This window comes from Molossus molossus, unplaced genomic scaffold, assembly GCF_014108415.1.
Source record: "Molossus molossus isolate mMolMol1 unplaced genomic scaffold, mMolMol1.p scaffold_m16_p_9, whole genome shotgun sequence".
In the NCBI taxonomy this organism is placed as follows: Eukaryota; Metazoa; Chordata; class Mammalia; order Chiroptera; family Molossidae; genus Molossus; species Molossus molossus.
Window position 1 is genome coordinate 20,214,931 of NW_023425403.1, and position 15,846 is coordinate 20,230,776.

The following is a 15,846-nucleotide window of genomic DNA, read 5'->3' on the forward strand; positions in this document are numbered from 1 at the left end:
ATATTATTTAATTTTTATTATTTTGTGGTACGTGCCCCTAGCGGGAACCGAATCCGGGACTCTCTGGTCTGCAGGCCGACGCTCAACCACTGAGCCAAACTGGCCAGGGCTAAATTTTTTATCTTTTAAAAATTCAACCTTGGATGCCCAGCTCTCATTTTAAAGCACGTTGGAAACACCTCTTCCAACTATTCACTCAACAAGATCTTACATGCTAGTTTATCTTAGTCTGATGACTGAAAAGATTTCAATTCAAATCTTAAATCACCCACCTCCACTTGTATCTTTTTAAAACCCTCCAAAGATTCTCAATGCTGGGGGCGGCGGTAGGGGCTCCTTCTATAGGACCTTGCTGTATAACCATACTGCCTACCTCAAACCCCAGCAATCCGTGGCCTCTCCTCTACAGCCGACCAAGCTCCAGGCTCCCTCCCAGTTTGCCACCCAAACTCATCACCCCACTCTCTCCACAAACACACAATCCCCTCCCAGTTAATGCTTTCCCTCTTCTCTAATTACACACCTGTTCATCCCACCCTTGTCCCCCACTCGGGGAAGTTCTGACTGATCTAAATCGAAGGCTTTCATGGGACTGTATACCCATTTTCCTAGCAATTATTGTTGCAATTTTTCACGATTTTTTGTGTCTCTCTCTCTCACCGAACTTCAAGCTCCTGGAGGGCAGAAACCGAACCTTTTTGTTGACCTCGGCTCCTAGCCCTGTTCCGAACACAGTAAATTTCTACGATTACGTAAGTAAATGTATTTGTACCTCTGCTTTCTCCTTTTTTTTCCCCCTAGCTCTGTTACTTTACTACCAAAACAAAAAAAAACAGCGATCCTCAGATTTCCAAGAGATCGGGTTTATATTAAATCCACCCTTTACTGTGCCCCGCTGCTCCTATCTCTGGGGATGGGTCTCACCAGATCCCTAGTTCTGAGGAGCCAAGTGCAGACCAGCCAACTGGCCCTCCTCTCCTTCATGACAGGGCTGGACCGAGAGAGAAGTGGGTGCAAAACCTTCCCCCGGGGACATCACACCCCATGCCTCCCAAAGCTCGGCGGCCCTGGCGCTCTTTCCTCCTCCTCCAAGAACACGGAACGTCGCCGGGTACCGGAGCTTCCGCCGACCCGGAGCAGCTCGGGGCCGGCGCCGGCACGCCCCGGAAGTGGGGCTGGGAGGAAAGCCTCCGAGGGCGGCGATCTGCGAGGAGCGGAGCAGGGGAGGAAGGGGTCGGCCGGCTAGTCCCCAGCCCGCGCGTCCTCGGCGCCCCCCGCGCCAGTGCGAGCCGCCGGCGGAAGTGCTGCGGCTGCGTCGTGCACTTCCGGGTGTTGTCTTGTCGCCGCCGCCGCGCGTCTCTGGTCTCCTGGCCACCGCCGCCGCCTCGGTCCTGGAGCCCGGAGCGACGTCACCGCCATGGCCGGCATCAAAGGTGGGCCTGGGGCGCAGGGCGCAGGAGGACTGTGCGGCCGCCCAAAGCGAGGGGGTGGGGGTCCCACGCGGCCCTCGCACGCCGCCGCCCCATCGGAGCGCGCGCCGCAGGGGCTCTTCTCCGGAGGCCGACCCGGATCCCCGCCTCCGCCCTCGCAGCGGAGGTGGGCGCGGCGCCCCGGGACCCGACCGCAGGCACCGCGGCTTCCCCGTCAGCCCCCGCTGATCTCCGCAGCCTCTCTGCCCGCCCATCTCCCCCCGTACAAAGATTGAAGGGGTCCGCGGTCTGTTAAAAGTCCCGCAGCAACTCGCTTTGCCGAGTTTGCATCCGAGAGACAGGAGGTCAGAATGTGGGTTTCGGGGGCTGAGACCACAAGAGATGCCAGTTACGGGAAATCAGTGTCATTTCCCACTTAAAGGCGCAAGTGTGACCTTCCAGTGCTGAGCCCAACCGAGTCACTCAGGAGCACCCTGGAAGGGTTAGGGGCGATTCCTTCCGAGACCTTGGTGATCCCATCCACTCTCGGGACCCGTACTCCAAGCTGTCCACGCTCCTAAGACGGATGCATTTTGATCTGTGGGTTTTGTGCCATAGGCTGGACCCTGTAGGCGACTTCAAAGTGTTCCTCTTCTCTGCCTTCTCCACGCTTGCACGTTGAGGCTTTTTCACATTTCAAAGTTTTTATTTAATTGGGTTTTTAAAAGATTAAATGGTATTAAAACTTAATGAAAAACTAGTCGTTTGAGGGAACATTTTGTATAGAAATAGGAATGTTGCATATTTTCCAACTGGTCGTTCTGTTAGTGTGAGTCGAAGCAGGTACCATCAACAGCGTTTTCAGCTTGACAACGAACTTCGTTGAGTTCCTGACCTGCGGCTTTGTAAAAGGGGCGGCGAAGAACTTTGATAGCAATGTTTCCTCTGTGTCTTTTATTTCCTTTAAAGACATTTTGAGCTATTTTTCCCAGAGTCACTTGTTTTTTTTAATTTCTGGAAACATTTTGTTTCTTATATAAAATGTTGTCATCTGAGCAACTGAGAGCCTTTATAATCGCCTTTTGAACCATAATAGACCTTTTTAAATCCTTGTGTGAAAGGCATTTATGGTAAAAAAAAAAAAATGCTGTGGTTTTTAGGATGTTGCCAGTTTCCCTGTTCTCCATTTCTTCAGTGTCATTAATGCAGGAGTCTCTTTCTAAAAATAACTGTAATTTCTTCCTGTAAACCTAGGTAAACATTAACTAGGTGAAAGTATCTCAGATGGAATTGTACTTAACACTTTGGGTTTCAGTACGATTTTCTGATTGTTATAATTATGGTTGTTTATCAGGATATTTTCTTCCTGTTGGCCTATTTTATTAAAGAGGAGTGTTGCTGTAATTGGAGTTCATTACTTATTTCCAGAGCCACTTGCCTGTTGCTTTGTTATATATTTTTCTGGTAATACCTAGATTAGGGAACTGGACTCCTTTCCTACTCTAATTTCTTTGTGATCACAGAACCAGCACCCTGTCTCTAGAGTTTAGATAATTGAGCTATTCCATCCCTAGCATAGAGGTGTTGGGAAGAGAAACCAGACTCATCTAAGTGTTTTGTTTTGTTTTTTAATCCTCACCCGAGCATTTTTCTGTTTATCTTCAGATAGAGTGGGAGGGAGGGGGGAAGAGAGAGAGAGACTGGTTGCCTCCCCCACAACCCCGACCAGGGCCGGGGATGAACTGCAACAGAGGTACATGTCCTTGACCAGAATTGAACCTGAGACTCTGGTTCGATGGCTGATGCTCTCACCGCTGAACCAAACCGGCCAGGGCGACTCATCTAAGTTTTGCTTCTGAATGTTGCATCACTCAATGACAGTATAAATTCTTGTGTTGATATGTCATCTAGGACAACCATTTATATACAAATGATGAAATTTGCCTAGTTGCTGATTTCATAAGACTGGAGAAACTTTACAAGTTTTGGGAACACTTTTGAGTAATTTATTTAACCCCATTGGCTTTTATCCAGTATGACTGGTACGTCATATGAAATTATGTTTTGATACCTGAATCTTATCTTATTTTAGTTTCTTCATTTTTTTGAAGAAACTGTGTTTCATTAACTTTTTAAGAGTATACTCAAAGAATTTACACTTACTTCTTTGATGATAAGAACATAAATAATTGTTCTTGGTCACAGAACAGTTACCTTCAGAGACAGAGTCCTAAGGCTACTTGCCTCTTGGCCAGGATTCCCAAAAGTGGTATGCTTTTGTAGAATTTTTCAGTCTCCTCCCCCCGTCAGAGGGCAGATCTTGCTTATATCATTTCTACCTCTTTTTCATTTGTTTTAATATGGAGATCAAAATCATCAAACTTAAAATTTTTTATGTCACAAAATACAGGTAACTAATCTTTTGCAAGGGAAAGTTACTTTTCAATTAATTTTGTTCTGCATTCATGAATTACTATATATATATATCTATATATATGCATAGATGATTCTTTAAAATAAAATTGTTTTGTTCTGAAATTCACACACAATAACTGTTACAAAACATGAATAAATAATCCCTGAACAAGAGCCTAAGGGTCTATTTATAAAGAAAGTTAGCTTTAGTGTATAGGTTTTGTGACATATATTTTGTCTCTTTAGTGACTCTTGTTTAGTGACCCAGAATTCTAAGCTATATTCTGACTAAATTGGCTTCTGAATAAATGTGTTACTATATATTTATAGTGGTGAACTCAGCTGTTGGGCAACTACATTAAAAAAGTAGAGATGGTTTTTTACTTCAGCAGATCTTATAACAAATACCTTTAGTGTTCAGAGAATTATTTTCATTTCAGATCTAGTCCAACTCTTATAGAAGAAAGAACTGACACTCAGATATAATCACTGTATTTAGACAGCTAGTAGGAGGCTGGTAGGAGATAGGACCCAGCATCTCCTGACTTCAGTTAAGGGCTGTATCTACTAGACTACATCATGCACACTATCTTCCCCTTCCCTTCCCACCATCCCTTTTCCTCCTGCCCCCACTTCTCTCCTCTGCTCTGCCCCCCTCCCCTCCCCTTCTCCCCCACCCCCATCCCTTTGGTTCCTTTCATTCATTCTACAGATATTTATTATTGAGTGTTAAGAGCTGGGGTGTGAGCATCAACAACAGAAACACTTTTTCTCTTGTGGAGCGAACAGTTTAAAAAGAAAGACAAATACAAATCAATGTAAATTACAGCTGTGATAACTGAGCAAAGGGGAGGTGTACAGTGTAAGGAGAGCCTCTGTACATGTATGTCCCTCTGCTTGGAATGCTCCCCCAGATACCCACGTGGTCCAGTTTCTCATTCCATACAGATCTCTGCTCAGATGTCACCTCGTCCAGACCACTGTGTCTGGAACAGCACTCCTTCCCTTTACTCTGCTTGATTTTTTTCATAGCACTTTACATTTATTTGCTTTTTAAAAAAAATTTTTAGAGAGAGCGGGAGGGAGAGAGAAACATCGATGAGAAAGAACATCGATTGGCCACCTCCTGCATGCCCCGCACTGGGGATCAGGCCCACAACCTGGGCATGTTCCCTGACCGGAATCGAGCTGGCAACCTCTTGGGGCATGGGTCAACACTCAAGCACTGAGCCACACCGCCAGGCTATTTGCTGACTTTTTATTTATTTATTTACTTATTTTAATCTTCACCCAAGAATATTTTTGCTATTTATCTTCGGATAGAGAGGGAGGGAGGGAGGGACAGAGAGAGAGAGAAACATTAACATAGAGGGACACATCATCTGGTTGCCTCCTGAATGACCCTGACTAGGGACGGGGACGAACCACAACTGAGACATGTGCCCTTGAGCGGAATCAAGCTTGAGACTCTGGTCTGAGGGCTGACGCTCTAACTGCTGAGCCAAACTAGCCAGGGCTATTTGCTGACTTTTAAAAAAACAATTTATTCTCCTGCTAGAATGTAAATTTCCTGAGAGTAAGAGCTTTGATTTTTTTTAAAAAATGATTTTAGAGAGAGGAAAAAGAGAGAGAGAGAGAGAGAGAAACAGAAACATCTATGGGAACGAAGAAAGGAGGGAAGGAGGGAGGGAGGGAGGGAGGGAGGAAGGAAGGAAGGAAGGAAGGAAGGAAGGAAGGAAGGAAGGAAGGAAGGAAGGAAGGAAGGAAGGAAATAAATGAGAGTTATTCTAGTTAGGAGGTTTGGAAAAACTTTCCTGAGTAAGCAGTGACTGAGCTGAGATCTGAAGGAAGGGTAGAAATTAACTTGGAAGAAAGAGGAAAGGAGTAGGAAGATAAGAATGAAGCTCCCTGAACGTGGAAGGGCCTTATCTTGTTTATTCACATCTCCCCATCACCTGTTACATATTTAGTGCTCAGTAAATATCTTTTAATGAAATGAGAGAATAAAGAAGTGTCTGAGGTAGAAGAGACAACATGTGCAACAACCACATAGGTGAGGGAACCTGCTAATTTTTAGAAAAGGAGAGAGGGCCAGTGTCACTAGAATGCAGAAGCAAGAGTGAGTAGCCTGCTGTGATTGATGATGTGTCAAGGGAAGTAAACAGGGCATGAGGACCTATATTGAACTGACCAAAGCAGATGGTAAACTCAGTATTTTGCTTATCGTTTACATTGGATTCCCTTGTAAACTTCCTCATTTGCTGTAGAATACAAGTGCAAAAATTTCTCTGTTTCTGCAACTGAAAATATGGCATTAAAGACTAAGTAAATGTGTTCAGGGTTGACATGACCTACATCAGTGATATAAGTGAACACTGAATCTGCCAGGTTACCATGTCAGTGGGTTTCCTTGATTATGCCCACTTTAATTCAAAGAAGTATCAGTAGCACTTGACAACATTGAACCCATTTAAGATTAATTTTGGTTTTTACATGTTAGATTTTATCTTGATAACTTTTAGACCTTCTATAAATATTTGGAATTTTAACTACATCACTAAAAAAAAGACGTAAGTTATTGTTTTAGGCATGTACTTGCAGAAATGTAGGTCATATAGAACTTGATCATTTATTTCTTTGCCTAATTCTAGGCCATTGATTAAATATACCTATTCAAGAAAGTTGTTTTGATTCACTAATATATGTGAAAACCCTTTGTAAAATATAATGCTTTGTATAAGTATGTGTGTATAACTTTAGAAAGTCTATTTCACCTGTAGAACACATCTTTTGCTTGAGATAACGTCTTAAAATAGTGATACCACAGAAAGATGTACCCACTGTCCTGCACATTTTCTAATGTGTAGGAGATTAGAGGAGGAAACCCAGCTAGCTTTGCCAACTATTTAAACATCTGTAACAGCCGGCCCTGTGTTGCTCAGTGGTTGAGTGTCGACCCGTGCCGGTCAGGGCACATGCCCAGGTTGTGGGCCCAGCTCCCAGTTAGGGGCATGCAGGAGGTGGCTGATCGATGTTTTTATCTCTCTCTCCCTCTCCCTTCCTCTCTCTTAAAAAAAAAAAAAACTCAATTAGGAAAAATAAATAAAGATCTTTAACAATTAATGATTAAAATTATTAACTACAGATATCCTGGGACACTTTTCTTATCAGTTTTGCACACATTGGGGTGCACATATGTATAAGAAGTGAAAGCTGATTTTCCGAAAGGATGAGGCTTAAGTTTAGTAAAGCTGACAGTGGCATTTCTCCACATTCTGTTTTTCAAAACTAATGATCTGTGGAGTAAATATAATACTGTCTAGAAGAGCATTGATCTTGAAGACTGAGAATGGAACCAGTAATTAGGGAGTGCAGTGGTGTGCTAGCAGTAGGTCAGAGCTTTGAAAATCAATATTATTTCATTTTGCCTTGAAGATGCTACAGAAGTCTTATTCTGAGACTAAGTAATTTACACTTAGGGAGGTAACTCACTTTTAATACATTTGTTTTTGTGTGTATTGTTTTGCTTTTTACTTCTGGGATTACATGTTCAGACTGCTAATAATAAAAAAAATATCAATTTAGTTTAATTACTGTTTCTCCTTGACTTTTTCTTTACTTTGCAGCTTTGATTAGTTTGTCCTTTGGAGGAGCAATTGGGCTGATGTTTTTGATGCTTGGATGTGCCCTTCCAATATACAAGTATGTAAAATTTTTGTGTTTTTTTGCATAGATAAGGATAGCATTTTTCCACTTTTAAAGTTTAAATTTTATTTATTTATTTATTTATTAACTTACTGCTGTAAAAGTAATCCTGAGAAATGTTCATTTACTGGCGACAACCCTTTTTTTAAAAGTCTTCATTTAAAATTTGTTTGTAAATATTCTAGGACACCAAAATACAAAAAACAAGACTTTTGGCTAGTGCTCCTAGACTGCTACTGCTAAGTCTGTAACGGCAAAACAGCAACACAGTAACCCAGAGCTACTGTTCGCTTTTGAGTACCTACTGATAAAATTACATACAAGAAAATTAAGGATGTCTTTTTAGCAAAAAATACCACAGCAGAGCCAAGAAATCGTTAACTAAGGGGGAGAAAGGGTTATGTAAGCAATTATTTTCCTTAGGATAGAAAGAACTTTTAAAATTTAATAGGATAAATTAGTAAGAAAAATATAGACAACTCAATAGAAAAATGAAACAAATACAGAAAATTAAAGTATATTTTCAACAAGTATGTAAAAGAACTGCAAATTGCTTATAATAAAATTAATATGTTCATTGATTTTAGAGAGAGGAAGGGAGAGAGCAAGAGAAAAACATTGATGCGAATGAAAAATTGATTGGTTGCCTCCCCTGTGCACCCTGACCTGGGATCAAATCCACAACCTAGGTATGTGCCCTGACTGGGAGTTGAACCCGAAACTTTTTGGTGTACAGGTGGATGCTCCAGCTAACTGAGCCACCGGCCAGGGCTCATTCATTCTTTCTAAGTTTCTTTATATGGAAATATGGAAGGATCCACGAGAAGCTCAATAGAGTGGGAAAGAAAATCAGGGGAGATATGGGCAACTATTGATTTGAGAGAGAGAAACATGAATGTGAGAGAGAAACCTCAGTCGGTTGCTTCCCCGTCACCTCTGGATTGGGGCTCGAACTCCCAATCTGGATATGTGCCCTGATCGGGAATCAGTCCCACCACCTTTTGCTGTACAGAATAATGTTCCAACCAACTGAGCCACACTGGCCAGGGCAAGTTTTCACTTTTTGTGCTTTTTGTATTGTTTGAATTTTTTTCTTAAACATGTTCATTTGTGATTTTTTTTCTATTCTTAAAGTATTTAGGGAAAGATATTTTAGTAAATATATAGATAAATTTTTGGTATAAGCCTGTATGAACAAATCTCCACTCTTACACTTTTTTTATTCTGAAATAATTATGAACTCTCCAGAATTTGCAAAAGTAGTACAGAGCAGTCCCCTGTACCCTTCACACAGTTTCCCTCAGTGATACTGTCTCACATAACTATAGTTATATTATCATAACCAGGAGATGACAACATGGTAGCTACACAATAGACTAAAAGCCATTTATTTTTATTGTAATAAATTCTATATTCTGGCTGAAAGTTTTCAATATTTCTTTCAGTTCATTTTCTCTATTTTGATTTCAGTATTTTGGGATTTCTTAGTGACCTAAGAAGTTTGGAGGTGTTCCAGCTCTGTGCTAAGGCAGGATATCACTGAAGTTAAGGGCATGAATTTCGAATTTTAAAAATCACTGTGATATTCCCATTCTCTATATGCCTCTTTATTTATAACCTAAGATGAAATATATTTTAAATTTTGGACCTTGGTTCCAACTGTTATATTTATAAAGCACTTTCTTTTAATATAAGAAATATTTTACTAATTGTATTATAACTGACATTAGGAATACTATGACTCTGTCCCCTTTTTAGTGTTCAGATTATAGCCTACGTTTAAACTGTATCATGTTTTGTACATTGCAATATTCCTTTGGCCCTTATTTTTTAAAAGCATATTTTTATGTGTAGGAAAATGACATAGATGGCAAAACTACATTAACTTTTTTTTTTTTTCCTAGCCAATACTGGCCCCTCTTTGTTCTGTTTTTTTACATCCTTTCGCCTATTCCATACTGCATAGCAAGAAGATTAGTGGATGATACAGATGCTATGAGTAACGCTTGTAAGGAACTTGCCATATTTCTTACAACAGGCATTGTTGTCTCAGCTTTTGGACTCCCTATTGTATTTGCCAGAGCACACTTGGTAAGTAAATACATTCTTCACTAATGTAATGTAAAGTTTTTCTCAGGAAAAAATTTTTGTGAAAAAGAGATAAGGGTCATGGGAGCCTGAAGGATAAAGATAAAAAAGAACTTTTGTTGTTTGTTAACTGATAAAAATGATATTAGAAAGCATGGTTCAGATCTGCAGCACAGTTGGTTTGCTGATACTTTGGTGTCAGAATTGGGCACAACAACCAAACCTGGTGCTGAACAATCACAGACCTGCCCTGAACAGCTTGAAATGTGGAGGATCCAAGGAGATCTTGTGTTCTTTGCAGGTGGGGAAGTACAAAAGAGGAGAAAGCTGCGTTATGTATACGGTTCTTCCTCCCAAACTCCAGTCATAGATTCACTCTTTCATCTCTGGGGAAGTAGAAAAGATGGTGACTGGCCTCCCTCCATATGGAGAGGCCAATTACTGCTCCTGCCCCTTTAAAAGAATGTACATGAGTGTGTTTTCACCTCTTATACTTTCAATTTAATCTGCTCTCTAGATAATATTTTAGATTCATTAAGAAGAGTTGGAGCAAATTTCTTCATAAACAGAAAATTATAGAATGTTATGCTGCCTCCTCATAGTCCAGAGTCAAGCTTGCTTTTGATTAATTATCTTTCCTGACTTTGTCTTTTTATTTATTTTTATTTTATTTTAAGTTTTAATGAAAGTTGTATGTAAGATTACTTTATTCCTGCATCTTCTCAATAGTTTCTTCCTTGTATTTGCCCTTTTCCTTTCCTACTTGGCAAGATTTGGCTTTACGTTCAAGGATCTTTTTGCGGTCTTTGTCCAGTGTTAGTCTAGTGACCACCTTGCTGGGGTGAGTGCCCACACGAACAGTCGTACCATTAGCTTTCCCCCGTTGCACTCGTTCAGTGTAGATGACATATTTCTTCCTGTAAACTGCACTACTTTGCCAATTGGCTGCCCTTTGTAATGTCCTCGAACAACCTGAACTTCATCATCCTTTCGGATGGGCATGGACCAAACATTGTACTCTGTCTCAGCTCTTTGGAAAGAGGAGAAGACATAATCTTCCTGCGAATTTAGGAAGGTGCATTGAAATGCCTTTTACGGTTCTTGCTCCGGTCAGAAGTCACAAAGGGATTGAACTTCATTTTGACCATTGGCGCTTCTATGATGGCTGCAAAACGGAAGAGAGGACTTTGTCTTTTTAAAGGAATTAAGGATAAATGCAGTGATATAAAAGTACCATTAAGTATTCAGTAGTGTTTTAGAACATGATTGGCATATGACTAGAGCCTAGATTTGCTTTTCATTTTTATGTGTCTGTGAACTAAACGTTTATATCCTATTTCCATAGATTGCGTGGGGAGCTTGTGCACTTGTTCTCACAGGAAACACAGTCATCTTTGCAACTATACTGGGCTTTTTCTTGGTCTTTGGAAGCAATGACGACTTCAGCTGGCAGCAGTGGTGAAAGAAATTACTGAACTATTGTCAGATAGACTTCTTGTCATTCGTTGGTCATCATGCACACAGGAAATGGGGCAGCGATGCTGAATGGTGTAGCAAGCCTCCTGGGGGTATTCTAGGTGCTCCCTTCTCACTTTTATTGTAAGCATACTATTTTCACAGAGACTTGCTAAAGGATTAAAAGGATTTTCTCTTTTGGAAAAGCTTGACTGATTTCACACTTACCCATAGTATGCTTTTTGTGGTGCCCTGCTGAATTTAAATATTTATGTGTTTCCCTTGTCTAGTTTTGTTTTTGTTTTTTAATCAGTATACAGTGTTAAACATTTTTTAAATGCAATAACCATTCACATTGGTTAGGAATTAGATTTCTGCTGGCTTTTACTGGGCTAAAGTATATCTTTTAAAATTATTTAACCTTCATTATTACAAAAAGTTACAAAAGTAAGTTTTCAATCAGTCAGGATGACATCACTCCCAATTTTATGCAGACATTCAGTGTTGGCATACCTTATAGACTATATACTCAGTGCAAATATAGCTGCATTTTTATACCTCAGAAGGGCCAAGTATTAATGCCCATGCCATCCATAATGGTTGCTGGTTTTGCCAGTAAAGAGGTGTTTTGTGAATTGAAATTATTTCATGGAGTTGCTACAGAGGAGTGCTTTTCTTCTGAATTGTTTGAAGAAATTTTTGTTAAACTTTAAGGGTGTAAAAACAAATTTTTGAGATACGGTTTTTATTTATGTTTTTGATAAAGAGTTGCATTGTGGGAGGAAATAATGTTCAAATTTCATTTTTTGAGTCCTGTTTCTAATTATAAGGGGACATTTTGATCTCCTATCAGCCTTTCATGTTTTGCCACGGGTAAAATGGACATTCATGGAACTACTACTGAGAAGGGAAAGTTGTATGTTTGCATCATATATACCAGAAAACTTTTCCCTGCTCCCTCCTTTTAACTTATTTTATACAATGTATATATCAAATAAAATAACTTTTCAAATATAGTTTAATAACACTTTAAATTAGAAGTGTTTATCTTCACCTGAAAAGGTAATTGCTATGCCATACATTCAGAGTGCCCCCTGCCCCACAAGGCTTTGACATGATTAACAAGTGACTTGTTAGTCTTGCAAATAATTCATGCATTAACAATTTAAGATTTAGACAGTGGTTAATTGTAGTTCTTATTCTCTAATGTTATATCATATGTAATTTAAAACTATTTAAGACAAGTTTCCTGTATACCTCTCAGTTGTTTTTATTTTTGTTTCATCATGATAGAGCTGCTGTTTCCTTTCAAATGGCATTATTGTGTGAATTAATGCAAAGTAGCCACATCCAGCTGTGCAGCAGCTTCAGACAAACCTGACCCCAAAGTTCCCAGTAGCCAGGCATGATCAGATTGTAATGGTTATTTGCAGCTCACAATTATCAGTACTTTTTTCAGGAGCTAGTTATGAAAAGGTTAAAATTGGTCTGAGTATTTTAAGGACATTTGTATGTATGTTTATTCAGTATACTTACATAAAAAATTGTTTTACCTTCAGACAAAACTGAGTAATCATGACAGCTATCTTTTGTTTTTTTATAAAGTTTATTTCTCAAGAAAAGGGGAACAAATTTTAGATTTGGTCATCTTTTTACTAAAGATGCCTGAAGTCACAGGTTTTATAGCGGAACACAAGTTATTACTTTTAGCTGTGAGATGGGAAGCAGAATGAGATACTGCCTGTGGTTATCCCATCTGCACATTAGGCTGAAAATGGCTTGCAGAGTTATAATGCTGTAGACTCGAAGAGGAAGGTACAGGTTCGCATGAATTAGCTGGTGAAACCATTGGGAACTCAGTGCCTGTGATCTACTCTATTCTTTGGCAGTAAGTACATTCTCTAACCCTTCCCCACTTTCTGTTCTAGAATGTCAGTGCAGTGCACTGCAGCTGTTTTAGTCATTTGGCCATAGACTCTTTCTAACAGCTGCATATTTCTGTATACTAATTGCATTGGCAGCATTGTGTCTTTGATCTTGCACACTAGCTTGACATAGTGCTGTCTCTGATTTCTAGGCTAGGTACCTAAAGTATGAATTTTCCATAGAATATGCACTGATACTTCATTGCCATTCTTCTATGGAAAGAAAACTTTTGATGATGAAACAATAAAGATTTTAAATACCTTTTTTAGTTTGTGGGTGTTTTTGAATGAACATGTACTACACGCTTCAGTTTCTGAAGTGCATTATCCATTTTAATAGTGTGACATAAAGTAAGTATGACATTAGTTATAACAGACTTTCAGAAGTTTCACTTCTAAAATAAAATTGAAACCATAGTAATAAATATTATAGTGAAGCCCTATGATTTGAGCTGAAGTAAAAGGATTGGTGATTTGGGGAAGTAGAATTTTTTCCCAACCTGTTACAAAAACAGTCATAGAAGGTTTTGTTGACATAAAGAGATTACTAAAGTCAAAGTTGTAGTTGGTCTTAAATTTTCAGGACCTTTTTATGACTACATGTTATAATATCTTTATTACCATTTATTATTATTTTTCTGTTAGTAAACATCAAACAGTTAAAAGTAAAAAAAGTGAATTTGTGCTGTGCAATGTGAACAAAGAAAAGTACTGTTCTTTTTTTTTATCCTCACCCGAGGACATTTTTCCATTTTTTGTTCAGATAGAGTGGGAGGGAGAGAGGAAGAGAGAGAGAAACATCGACGTGAAAGGGACACATCGAGCGGCTGCCACCCGCACGACCAACCAGGGCCGGGGACAAACTGCAACCGAGGTACGTGTCCTTAGCGGGAACCGAACCCGGGTCTCTCTGGACCACAGGCCGACGCCTTAACCGCTGAGCCAAACCAGCCAGGGTTGTTCTCTTTTATCAAGAATGAATCTCGTCCCAAATTATCCTAATTATAGTCTCATTATATACTTTGTAAAGTTCAGATTATAAATTCTTAGTGTCTAATATGATTTGGGGGGCATTGTCAGAATAATCCAGATTTATATAGTAACTCTAGAATACTTATATCAAATGTGACTAGATTCATAAGTTTCATATCACTTTCAGTCAGCACATCAGCTATAACAAGCATCCATGTAGCATTACTGTCAAGTCATATGTATGTTTTAGGTCTCAGGATGCTTTATGATATATAAAATTGGTGGACATGCAAATTTATATTTCTTCCATATAAACCTGTATTGTCCTTTCTCTCGGAGAAGACTGGGAAGCTCTAATTCTATTACAAGCCTCTTTTTTTTCTGTCATTCCCAGGAAAGTACTAACATTTGCTGAATGAAAGCAAAAGATGTTCATCATCTGCCAGCACTGGTATATAGGCTTTGGCAGATGTGAGTTTTTTCAGGGACAGACAAGATTCTGCCTTCCACCGCTTTTAACCAGACGGAGGAGATTTGTGACTTTGGCAGTGTTTTTCTGATGTCTGAATGGTAGTGGAAACTTCTGACCTCTGGGTTACAGGTGTGGGGCACTTCTCATGGAGACCTCCTTAACTTATGCTCCCGCAAGCATTCCAATGATTGTTATTGTTCTTACCTATTTTTAAAAAATCAACTTTAGCCCTGGCCGGTTTGGCTCCGTGGTTGGAACATTGGCCTGCAGACCAGAGTCCTGGGTTTGGTTCCCGCTAGGGGCATGTACCAAAAAAAAATCAACTTTAGGTGTCAAGACAATTCAATGGGAAGACAACAGTATTTTCAACAAATGGTGCTGAGACAACTGGATATCCACATGCAAAATATTGAAATTGGACCCTTAACCTCACCCTGTATTCAAAAATTAACTCAAAATGGGTTACAGACCTACATGTAAGAGCTAAACTATGAAAATCTGAAGTTTACATAATTGTAAATCTCCATGACCTTGGATTAACATTGGTTTCTTAGATATGACAAGCAACAAGCAACCAAAGAAAAAACAAATTGTGCTTCATCAAAAATGTAAAACCTTTTGTGCTTCAAAGGACACTATCACCCTGGCCAGTTTGGCTCAGCGGTTAGAGCATCGGCCTGTGGACCAAAGTGTTGCAGGAAAGATTCCTGGTCAAGGGCACATACCTGGGTTGCAGGTTCAATCCCCAGCCCCTGACAGGGTCATGCAGGAGGCAACCAATCGGATGTCTTTCTCCCTCTCTTCTTCTCTTGCTCTCTCTCTCTCTTCCCTTCCCACCCCCCTTCCACTTTATCTATAAATCAATGGAAAATATTCTCAGGTGAGGATTAACAAAAAAAATAAAAGCAAAGGACATTATCAAGAAAGTGAAAAGGCAACCTACAGAATAGAAGATATTTGCAAGTTAGATATTTGATAAGGATTAAGTATCCAAAATTATAACAGTGGAAAGACACCCAATTAAGAAATGGGCAAAGCATCCAAATAGTCATTTCTCCAAAGAAGATACAGATGCCAGTAAGCACATGAAAAGATTCTCAGCATTATTAGTCATTAGGGAAATCCAAATGCAAACCACAATAAGATACCACTTCACACCCCCTAGGGTAGCTAGAATGAAAAGAAATAAATTGGCGAGAATGCAGAAAAATTGGAACCTTCATACATTAATTGCTAGGGATTTAAAATGGTTCAGCTGTTGTGAAAAACATTTGCAGTTCCTCAAAGTTAAACATGGTTACCATATGACCCAGCAATTTCACTCCTAAATATATATACCCAAGAAAATGAAAATATCTACACAAAAGCTTGTACATGATACAAGCTTATAATAGCTAAAAAGTGA

The 15,846-nt window shown here is 39.7% G+C and overlaps 1 protein-coding gene and 1 pseudogene across 1 annotated transcript; one reads left to right on the forward strand and one right to left on the reverse strand.

Annotated features, from left to right (window-relative positions):
• The first annotated feature begins 1,276 nt into the window (after positions 1-1,276).
• Positions 1,277-13,257, forward strand: LEPROTL1 (leptin receptor overlapping transcript like 1). Its single transcript, XM_036250326.1, has 4 exons — positions 1,277-1,433; positions 7,451-7,526; positions 9,434-9,620; positions 10,963-13,257. Exons 1-4 carry the CDS (start codon positions 1,418-1,420, stop codon positions 11,077-11,079), a joined length of 396 nt encoding a protein of 131 aa, XP_036106219.1. The 5' UTR covers positions 1,277-1,417; the 3' UTR covers positions 11,080-13,257.
• On the reverse strand, positions 10,324-10,756 carry LOC118622812 (annotated as a pseudogene).
• Positions 13,258-15,846: the final 2,589 nt, after the last annotated feature.

Coding starts and splice junctions, on each gene's coding strand:
- LEPROTL1 (XM_036250326.1), top strand. Junction 7,527..9,433: donor TGTGCCCTTCCAATATACAA/GTATGTAAAATT, acceptor TTTTTTTCCTAG/CCAATACTGGCCCCTCTTTG. Junction 9,621..10,962: donor TATTTGCCAGAGCACACTTG/GTAAGTAAATAC, acceptor CTATTTCCATAG/ATTGCGTGGGGAGCTTGTGC.